General features: G+C 47.3%; 1 protein-coding gene and 1 non-coding gene across 2 annotated transcripts; one reads left to right on the top strand and one right to left on the bottom strand.

Moving 5' to 3' along the window:
• The first annotated feature begins 842 nt into the window (after positions 1-842).
• LOC133133609 (uncharacterized) lies at positions 843-8,132 on the top strand. The gene is made up of 4 exons (XM_061249711.1): positions 843-1,022; positions 1,406-1,491; positions 5,216-5,666; positions 7,851-8,132. The coding sequence occupies exons 1-4, from the start codon at positions 867-869 to the stop codon at positions 8,130-8,132; spliced, it is 975 nt and encodes a 324-aa protein (XP_061105695.1). The 5' UTR covers positions 843-866.
• Positions 8,133-10,639: 2,507 nt separating this feature from the next.
• LOC133134163 (U2 spliceosomal RNA) lies at positions 10,640-10,830 on the bottom strand. The gene has a single exon (XR_009709279.1). It is a non-coding gene; the product is annotated as a U2 spliceosomal RNA (small nuclear RNA).
• Between the last annotated feature and the right edge of the window lie 357 nt (positions 10,831-11,187).

Here is an 11,187-nt window from a genome sequence, read left to right as displayed (position 1 = left end):
CCCACCGACTGCCAGATGACTGCTCTTACAGCCTGAGCCATGTCGCCCCCCCCTTTGCATCATGTGGTATAGCCTCTATATTGCTGCTCTCTAAGTCTTCTTCGAACAGTTGACTGAGATACCTTCACCCCTGCCCTGTAGAGATTGTTTGTGATGTCACTGACTGATGTTTTGGGGTTTTTCTTCTGAAATTGTTTCTGTCATGAACTGCTGTTGTTTTCCTTGGTTGACCTGTTCAATGTCTGTTGCTCAGCAACACCAGCGGTTTCCTTTTATTCCCCAATGCTTGTGCAACAGCTCTCATCAATTTACCCTCTTCTCTAAGGACCAAAATGGCTGCTTTTCTCCCACAGACAGCTCTCTGGTCTTCATTTGGTTTATCTTTTCCAACACACATGCAGTCTTCAGAGGCAAAACCCCAGGCGAATACCAGGAGCAGACATTCAGAACTATTTATTGTTTAACCAGTCAATCTAACAAGACCCATCAGGGCAACAAGAAACACCTGTAAATCACATGTTCCAGTACTTTTGCTCACCCAAAAAGTGGGTGGTCTGAGACAAAAGGTGACAGAACAAATCTAGATAAAAATACCAGGAAATAAAAGCTGAAATTCTGATCTGTCATCTCATGTACATATTTTGACCTCAAACGCGCAGCCTGATGAGTCACTGTGTACCACTGCGTGCTTTGAATTGATCCAGACTGTCAAACAAAGTGATTTTATTGTTTCTGTAGGGTGCGCTGCTGTCCAGAAATTCCTATGTGGGTGAATTTCTACTAAGACTGTCTCAGGACTATAAATGCGTGAGTTCTAGATGTTAGCTACCCTGGACAGAAGTGTATGTCCCATCACCTTATAAATAATGTGCAATAAGCAATGTTCAGAAGAAACCCTAGAAGCCAACCGCAGAAGATGGCGGCCATTTTGGGGCAGCTGTGGTGGGGAGGGGGGGGTCACTGTGGCCCCAACATTCTGCAGACAGCCGTCACCTCAGGGACAGAAACGTCAGCAGTCAGAGGTCAGAATACTGCCATTTCCTGCAGCTCACTTCCTGCCTATTGTTCAATCGCTCACCCACTCTGGGAAAGGGGGGGGGGAGTTTCCTGTCACTCAAAGTTGTTTTTCTCACAAAGTGAGACTTAAAATAGACCCACTTACCACCACACAAACATGCTTAAATGGGTAGGCTTCAACAACTTACGTCAAAGTGCAAAATTTCATACCCGTAAACTAAAGGGAAATGTTGACAGCAACATCACATTTTGAAAAATAATTTGTAACACCTGAAACTGTAAAATATCCGCTTACAGTGCAGTGGGGATTTAATGAAAAAGCATTAGGTATGACTGCAGCAGACACCTGAGGCAGAAAACTCAACTCCATTTTATTTCATTTGTAAAGCGCTTTGCACAGGAGACGCTGTACAGAGGAACAACAGGGAGGAAACAAGAGGAAATATCAGCGCTGAGCCCTGAGCAGCACACGAGGTAAAGGACCCCCTTATGGGGAGAAAAACCCTCAAACAGTGGCGAGACGGGAAGAGATCTGGAGAGGAACCCGGCTATAGGGGGAGCCCAGGCTCTGCTGGCCTACAGGCTAAGATGGGAACAGCTCAGGTATTAAACCAGCAGGAAAACTAGAAAGTCCACATGGATGGATGCAGAGTATGCTGTACAGAGGGGAGGGGGATGAGGGAGAGGAGCAGGGCTGCAGCGGTCACACCACCTCAGAGCGGGGGTCCGGTTGGAGTGGTCCATGAGCTCAGAGTGGGGGTCCGGGTGGAGCGGTCACACCACCTCAGAGCGGGGGTCCGGTTGGAGCGGTCCATGAGCTCAGAGCAGGGGTCCGGTTGGAGCGGTCCATGAGCTCAGAGCGGGGGTCCGGTTGGAGCGGTCCATGAGCTCAGAGCGGGGGTCCGGTTGGAGCGGTCCATGAGCTCAGGGGGGGAGGGGCAGGAGCCCAAGGACTTGGTTCTGTAGACATGACCAGGAGACAGAATTAGACGTTGTTTCTGTGCCAAAGCAGATAGATGTTCTAACTAATGTGCCCAGAACACCTCATGCATAGAACGCCTGTACAACACTTACTTCCCCAGTAATTAAGTAATTAAGATATTCTGGAGCCAAGAATTTTAAAGCTTTATTACATTACATTACATTATTGGCATTTGGCAGACGCTCTTATCCAGAGCGACGTACAACAATGAACAACAGGCTTATTACAATAAATTCTAAATTTACAGTTAGAGAATGAATAATTTTGAGTGCCAGACTGATATGCTCACATTTTTTAGTTGTACTAAGAACCCGAGTGGCTCCACTCTGTACAAGCTGTAGGCGTTTCAGAGTTAAATTAACGCAGCCAGAGTAAAACATTACAATAACCCAACCGGACAGTAAAGCATTACAATAACCCAACCAGACAGTAATACATTACAATAACCCAACCGGACAGTAAAACATTACAATAACCCAACCGGACAGTAAAACATTACAATAACCCAACCAGACAGTAAAACATTACAATAACCCAACCAGACAGTAAAACATTACAATAACCCAACCGGACAGTAAAGCATTACAATAACCCAACCGGACAGTAAAGCATTACAATAACCCAACCAGACAGTAATACATTACAATAACCCAACCGGACAGTAAAACATTACAATAACCCAACCGGACAGTAAAACATTACAATAACCCAACCGGACAGTAAAACATTACAATAACCCAACCAGACAGTAAAACATTACAATAACCCAACCGGACAGTAAAGCATTACAATAACCCAACCAGACAGTAATACATTACAATAACCCAACCGGACAGTAAAACATTACAATAACCCAACCGGACAGTAAAACATTACAATAACCCAACCGGACAGTAAAACATTACAATAACCCAACCGGACTGTAAAACATTACAATAATCCAACCAGACAGTAAAACATTATGATAATCCAACCAGAGTAAAACATTACAATAACCCAACCGGACAGTAAAACATTACAATAACCCAACCGGACTGTAAAACATTACAATAATCCAACCACACAGTAAAACATTACGATAATCCAACCAGAGTAAAACATTACAATAATCCAACCAGATTGTAAAACATTACAATAATCCAACCGGACAGTAAAACATTACAATAACCCAACCGGACTGTAGAACATTACAATAATCCAACGGACAGTAAAACATTATGATAATCCAACCAGAGTAAAACATTACAATAATCCAACCAGAGTAAAACATTACAATAATCCAACCAGACAGTAAAACATTACTATAATCCAACCACACAGTAAAACATTACGATAATCCAACCAGAGTAAAACATTATAATGATCCAACCGGATTGTAAAACATTACAATAATCCAACCGGACAGTAAAACATTACAATAACCCAACCGGACAGAAAAACATTACAATAACCCAACCAGACAGTAGAACATTACAATAATCCAACCGGACAGTAAAACATTATGATAATCCAACCAGACAGTAAAACATTACAATAACCCAACTGGACAGTAAAACATTACAATAACCCAACCAGACAGTAGAACATTACAATAATCCAACCGGACAGTAAAACATTATGATAATCCAACCAGACAGTAAAACATTACAATAACCCAACTGGACAGTAAAACATTACAATAACCCAACCAGACAGTAAAACATTACAATAACCCAACCGGACAGTAAAACATTACAATAACCCAACCGGACTGTAAAACATTACAATAATCCAACCAGACTGTAAAACATTACAATAATCCAACCGGACAGAAAAACATTACGATAATCCAACCAGAGTAAAACATTACAATAATCCAACTGGATTGTAAAACATTACAATAATCCAACCGGACAGTAAAACATTACAATAACCCAACCGGACAGAAAAACATTACAATAACCCAACCAGACAGTAGAACATTACAATAATCCAACTGGACAGTAAAACATTATGATAATCCAACCAGAGTAAAACATTACAATAATCCAACCAGACAGTAAAACATTACTTTAATCCAACCACACAGTAAAACATTACGATAATCCAACCAGAGTAAAACATTATAATGATCCAACCGGATTGTAAAACATTACAATAATCCAACCGGACAGTAAAACATTACAATAACCCAACCGGACAGAAAAACATTACAATAACCCAACCGGACAGTAGAACATTACAATAACCCAACCGGACTGTAAAACATTACAATAACCCAACCAGACAGTAAAAGATTACAATACCCAACCGGACTGTAAAACATTACAATAATCCAACCACACAGTAAAACATTACGATAATCCAACCAGAGTAAAACATTACAATAATCCAACCAGAGTAAAACATTACAATAATACAACTGGACTGTAAAACATTACGATAATCCAACCGGACAGTAAAACATTACAATAACCCAACCGGACAGAAAAACATTACAATAACCCAACCAGACAGTAGAACATTACAATAATCCAACCAGACAGTAAAACATTATGATAATCCAACCAGAGTAAAACATTACAATAATCCAACCAGAGTAAAACATTACAATAATCCAACTAGACAGTAAAACATTACTATAATCCAACCACACAGTAAAACATTACGATAATCCAACCAGAGTAAAACATTATAATGATCCAACCGGATTGTAAAACATTACAATAACCCAACCGGACATTAAAACATTACAATAACCCAACCGGACAGTAAAACATTACAATAACCCAACCAGACAGTAAAACATTACAATAACCGAACCGGACAGTAAAACATTACAATAACCCAACCAGACAGTAAAACATTACAATAACCGAACCGGACAGTAAAACATTACAATAACCCAACCGGACTGTAAAACATTACAATAATCCAACCGGACAGTAAAACATTATGATAATCCAACCAGAGTAAAACATTACAATAATTACAATAATCCAACCGGACAGTAAAACATTATGATAATCCAACCAGAGTAAAACATTACAATAATCCAACCAGAGTAAAACATTACAATAATACAACTGGATTGTAAAACATTATAAAAATCCAACCAGACAGTAAAACATTACAATAAGGAGTCTTGTTGCCATGATGACTGGAGATGTCTAATGGTCTGATGAGGAACATTGTTAAATTCTCTCCCTTCTCCCCCCCTCTCCCCTCCCAGTACAGGATGAGTACCAGCAGGGGCGGGACACTGGACAGGGGTGGGACACGGGAAAGGGACGAGACTATGGAAAGAGGTGGGACTCTGGAAAGAGGTGGGACTCTGGAAAGGGGCGGCACTCTGGAAAGGGGCGTGGTTCAGCTCCAGTCCTCGGAGGAGGGGCCTGAGTCGACCCCGAGCCACGCCCACCTCCACCACGCAAGCTCAGTGGTTTCCACGGCACCGGCGGGCAGAGGGGCGGGGCCGGTGGTGCCCCCCCCGTACTCGGCGGCCGGAGGGGCGGAGCCTGCTCTGGAGCTGCGCAGCTCTCTGGACTGCTGGGCGTGCTCCGTGCTGGTGACTGCGCAGAACATGCTCATCACTGCACTCAACCTCGCCCTGGCCGCTGCCATCTTCTGCCTCATCCTCACACCCTCCATCCTCATGGTCACATTCGGCTTCCTCTGCCACTCCACGGTACGCTGTGTGTGTGTGTGTGTGTGTGTGTGTGTGAGAGAGTGCGTGTGTGAGTGTGAGAGAGTGAGTGTGTGAGTGAGTGTGTGTGAGTGCGTGTGCGTGAATGTGTGTGAGTGTGGTTTACATTCAGAGAACACAAACTGACTGAAGCACAGGAGAAACGTTGCGAGGGAGGTGTGTGAGAGAGGGAGAGGGTGAGGGAGGTGTGTGAGAGAGGGAGAGGGTGAGGGAGGTGTGTGTGAGAGGGAGAGGGTGAGGGAGGTGTGTGAGAGAGGGAGAGGGTGAGGGAGGTGTGTGAGAGAGGGAGAGGGTGAGGGAGGTGTGTGAGAGAGGGAGAGGGTGAGGGGGGTGTGTGGGAGAGGGAGAGGGTGAGGGAGGTGTGTGTGAGAGAGGGAGAGGGTGAGGGAGGTGTGTGAGAGAGGGAGAGGGTGAGGGGGGTGTGTGGGAGAGGGTGAGGGAGGTGTGTGTGAGAGAGGGAGAGGGTGAGGGAGGTGGGGAGAGAGGGAGAGGGTGAGGAGGTGTGTGAGAGAGGGAGGGGGTGAGGGAGGTGTGTGAGAGAGGGAGAGGGTGAGGGAGGTGTGTGAGAGAGGGAGAGGGTGAGGGGGTGTGTGGGAGAGGGAGAGGGTGAGGGAGGTGTGTGTGAGAGAGGGAGAGGGTGAGGGGGGTGTGTGGGAGAGGGAGAGGGTGAGGGGGGTGGGGGAGAGAGGGAGAGGGGTGAGGGGGGTGGGGGAGAGAGGGAGAGGGTGAGGGGGGTGTGTGGAGAGGGAGAGGTGAGGGAGGTGTGTGAGAGAGGGAGAGGGTGAGGGGGGTGGGGGAGAGAGGGAGAGGGTGAGGGAGGTGTGTGAGAGAGGGAGAGGGTGAGGGAGGTGTGTGAGAAGAGGGAGGGGGTGAGGGAGGTGTGTAAGAGAGGGAGAGGGTGAGGGAGGTGTGTGAGAGAGGGAGAGGGTGAGGGAGGTGTGTGTGAGAGGGAGAGGGTGAGGGAGGTGTGTGAGAGAGGGAGAGGGTGAGGGAGGTGTGTGAGAGAGGGTGAGGGGGGTGTGTGGAGAGGGAGAGGGTGAGGGGGTGTGTGGGAGAGGGTGAGGGAGGTGTGTGAGAGAGGGTGAGGGAGGTGTGTGAGAGAGGGAGAGGGTGAGGGAGGTGTGTGAGAGAGGGAGAGGGGTGAGGAGGTGTGTGTGAGAGAGGGAGGGGGTGTGTGAGAGAGGGAGGGGTGAGGGAGGTGTGTGAGAGGGGAGAGGGTGAGGGTGGTGTGTGTGAGAGAGGTGAGGGGGGTGTGTGGGGAGGGTGAGGGGGTGGGGGAGAGGGAGGGGGTGAGGGGTGTGTGTGAGAGGAGAGGTGAGGGAGGTGTGTGTGAGAGGGTGGGGTGAGGGAGGTGTGTGTGGAGGGAGAGGGTGAGGGTGGTGTGTGTGAGAGGAGGGTGAGGGAGGTGTGTGTGAGAGGGAGGGTGAGGGAGGTTGTGGGAGAGGGAGAGGGTGAGGGAGGTGTGTGAGAGAGGGAGAGGGTGAGGGAGGGTGTGAGAGAGGGGGGGGTGAGGGGTGGTGTGTGAGAGGGAGGGTGAGGAGGTGTGTGTGAGAGGGAGGGTGTGGGGTGTGTGAGTGGGAGGGTGTGGGAGGTGGGTGTGTGGGGGTGGGTGGGAGGGGGGGTGTGAGGGGAGGGGGAGGGGTGTGTGGAGTGTGGAGAGGGTGTGGGTGGTTGTGTGAGGGGGAGGGGTGGGGGGGTGTGTGTGGAGAGGGAGAGGGTGAGGGGGTGTGTGGGGAGGGTGGTGGGGTGTGTGGGGTGGTGGTGAGGGTGAGGGTGTGGGGGGGGGTGAGGGGTGGGGTGTGTGAGAGAGGTGTGGTGGGGAGGTGTGTGGAGGGTGTGGGTGAGGGGGTGGGGTGTGTGAGTGAGGGAGAGGGTGAGGGAGGTGTGTGAGAGTGGGTGAGGGTGAGGGAGGTGTGTGAGAGAGGGAGAGGGTGAGGGAGGTGTGTGAGAGAGGGAGAGCCGTGTGTCGGACAGGAATGTGAACCTGGGCCCCGCCCCACCCAGGTCACCTAGGCAACCGTCCCAGGGCATTCACCATCTCATGGTATTTATAAACATCAGCGTTTCTCCACTGTGTTGCTTTGGTGGGAATGTGTTCGCTGAATGTAACAGACACGGCTCAGTGCATTAGTATTTGGACAGTGACAACGCGGTTCCCTGCCCTAGGTGCGGCCCACAGGCACCGCGGCGGTGTGCTCGGACCTGCTGACGGACGGCGGGGCGGTGGCCCTGCTGGTGGTGGGCTTCCTGCTGGTCACGCCGCTGCTGGTCCTGGCGCTGGCCGCGTACTGCCGCCTGGCCCGCCACCTGCAGCTGGGGCTCTGCTTCATCCCCTACAGCCGCGCCGTCTACAAGAACCCCCCCGCCACCCTGCACCGCGGCCTGCCCTGCTGCAGCCAGGGGGCGCCAGAGAGCAGGCCAGCGTGTGGGTCTGAGGGAGGGGGGTGAGGGGGGTGAAAGGGTGCGGGGGTGTGGGGAGGTGTGAGAGAGAGAGGGAGGGAGAGAGAGGGAGGTGTGAGAGAAGAGGGGGAGAGGGGGAGGGAGTCTCTTAAGGAACCTGTGTGTACAGTCTTTACACTGTAGAGACACTGGGGTCAGTGTGTACAGTCTCTACACTGTAGAGGACACTGGAGTCAGTGTGTACACTGTGTGTCTTTACACTGTAAATACCCGCACAGCCTGAGCTACAGGGCTGATCAGAGTCAGTTCTCTCATGCTGTATCCTAACCTTACCCTTATGAGCTAAACACTGAACTGATCCCAGCACTCTGATTCTGAAACGGCTTATGGGTTATGCGGCCGGAAGTATGATTATCATCATATTTCATATGTCTTTCATATTCATATACAAACTATCTTTGATTATATTTCTGTCTTTTTTATTAAATACATTTTGACGTTACTTGCATCCAGAGCAGAGTGCTTATTTGACAGTTTATCAGTGTGTGAATCCTTGACTCTCCTTTTCAGCAAAAACAAAAGGCATACATTTCTTTTAACATTTACAACAGAGGTGTTAAACTCCAGTGTTGGAGGACTGCATTGTCAACACGTATTGTAAAAATTAATATTAGTTTTTCAATAATACAGTATTTAAAATTTTTGGCGTTAGGCTAAATAACGTGGAGTAATTACACCCCTCGACCGTACAGGAAGACCTCCTGATTTACCTAATGATCTTATCATCTGAACCAAACAAAGTAAATAATTTGTGAAATCGGGTGGTGTAGCACTCGATTGAAGCAAAAATATTACTTTGCTTGCGGGGAAAAAAACAGGGTACAACACTTTATTTAGTTCTGAGTATAATCAGCGCCGAGGTTCCGTGTCTGTAGTGAGGCCGAATAATTTTGTCCCAAACAATTGTATTATATTTTTGTTCAAGAATTAATCAAAATTCAGGTGCACATCCATCCATCCATCCATCCATCATCTCGTCTCTCTCTCTCATCGAGGTGAATGCGTCCCCTCACTGAATGCCACGTGTCAGCAGGACTCCGAGCTCCCCCCACACACCCCTACCCACACCCACACACACACCCACACACACACACACACACACACACCACACCCACACACACACACACACACACACACACACACACACACACACACAAAATCCTGCAGCTACCACATTACAATTTTACCAAATAAAATAATTTAGAAATGACCAATATTTTGGGGGAGCATTTAACAGGCCAAAAAAATATTTCTGGGGGACGCTGCCATGGAGGGTGAAGGATCAATTTATAATCTCCAGGTAAAAAAGGCCCCTGACTAAACCACATCGCATCAGGAGTAAAAACATGAGGCTTTAAAACAGGCCAGCTGCCCCTGCCAGCCACACCTCAGAAGGCCAGCACTGGCTGCTGGTGGATTAGGTGCAGTGTGGGAAATGTAGTGAAGTTCATGTTCTGTTCTGGCGGATGCTGTGCATTGTGGGAAATGTAGTGAAGTTCAGGTTCTGTGCTGGCTGCTGGTGGATGAGGTGCATTGTGGGAAATGTAGGGAAGTTGAGGTTCTGTGCTGGCTGCTGGTGGATGAGGTGCATTGTGGGAAATGTTGTGAAGTTCAGGTTCTGTGTAGTACGAATGTAGTACCGTAGAACATCAGAGATCTGAAACTCAGAGAGTTCAGAAACTCTGAAAGTCAGAAAGTCCGGTCAACTGAACAGGGTATGGAATCGGAAGTATAAGATTAATCCAAAATAATGATTGCAAAACGAGTAACACTATTAATTGAGATTTAAAAAATTAAATAAAAATGGTATGAAAATTCGATAATTGACTGATCTTAACCGCTGTAGCCAACAAATAAAATGCTTTTGAAATAAAAAAGGACCAGGGCAAAATCTGCTGTTGGATGGAAGCAAGAAGCAGGCAAATCATTTTGGGATCACGTCACACTGATGCCTACGGTGAATACAAGGGTCAACTTCGCTTACCATTGGTGTTAATCCACCAACACCAAGTCTCCAAGCTTGGCCCAGTATTGGTTGTTAGAATGCACTTTATAACAGTTACTGTTTGGGCAAGTGATAGTGATGTTACTGGTTTATTATGACTCAAAACTGAAATAAATATTCAATTTCCTAAAATTGGTGAATTTCAACATCACTTTTAGAGAACATTTTCAGTGTTCTGAACAACTTTCATTCATGTCAATGACTTAAAACTCTAGGCTATTCATAATAATCCCTGTCAGCCTCTCTGTGTGGAGTTTGCATTGTCTCCCCATATTTGCGTGGGTTTCCTGCAGGTTGGGCTGATTGGAGAGTCTAAATTGCCCGTAGGTCTGACTGTGTGAGTGAATGGTGTGTGTACCCTGCGATGGACTGGCGACCTGTCCAGGGTGTATTCCTGTAACACGTTATAACTTCAACCCTTATGGGTACCAAAACTCTGTGAAGACATTGATACTGAAGCTATTTTTCAAACCACGTTTTTTCCCCGGGAGGGAAGCGCACCGTTCCTGGATGTGCTGCAATACCAGGTCGATGCGTGGAGTGGACGGAGCAAGCCCCTATTCCATCTCCCTGTTCCAAAAATCCATTTAATATATAGTCCCCAGATAGGGGACGTATCAGATATTAAACTGATAAGAACAGATACTACACTTGATCTTAGCCAAAAGGCCGAGAAGCGATACTGAACGATACTTGAGTCGAAGGAGTCGTTGCGGGAAACACAGCGTACAGTGACGATGGCAGATCTGGGCTCCGTTTCATAACCCCGAATAACGAATACTATTAAATACATTATAGTACAGTGAGGTATGAGTGGAGCTAGATTATGTATAACCTATTTTTTATCGTTTGATCATTTCGAAAAGATCCCAAGATACATTACAACGTACACGAAATACATATTCCATCAATCAGACCCATTTGTATTGTTATGGTTTTTATACGTCACTCCAGTAAACTACGGAAAGGGAAGAGGCTCTAGAGCGCACGAGCAGCACTGTAAAGCAGAGGCTCTAGAGCGCACGAGCAGCACTGTCA

The sequence above is a fragment of the Conger conger genome, chromosome 7 (assembly GCF_963514075.1).
Source record: "Conger conger chromosome 7, fConCon1.1, whole genome shotgun sequence".
Classification (NCBI taxonomy): Eukaryota; Metazoa; Chordata; class Actinopteri; order Anguilliformes; family Congridae; genus Conger; species Conger conger.
The sequence above is the reverse complement of the archived record's forward strand: the minus strand, read 5'-3'. Positions and strand labels throughout refer to the sequence as shown.

Coding starts and splice junctions, on each gene's coding strand:
- LOC133133609 (XM_061249711.1), top strand. CDS start 867: ATGTGCAATAAGCAATGTTCAGAAGAAACCCTAGAAGCCAACCGCAGA. Junction 1,492..5,215: donor AGCCCTGAGCAGCACACGAG/GTAAAGGACCCC, acceptor CTCCCAGTACAG/GATGAGTACCAGCAGGGGCG. Junction 5,667..7,850: donor GCTTCCTCTGCCACTCCACG/GTACGCTGTGTG, acceptor TCCCTGCCCTAG/GTGCGGCCCACAGGCACCGC.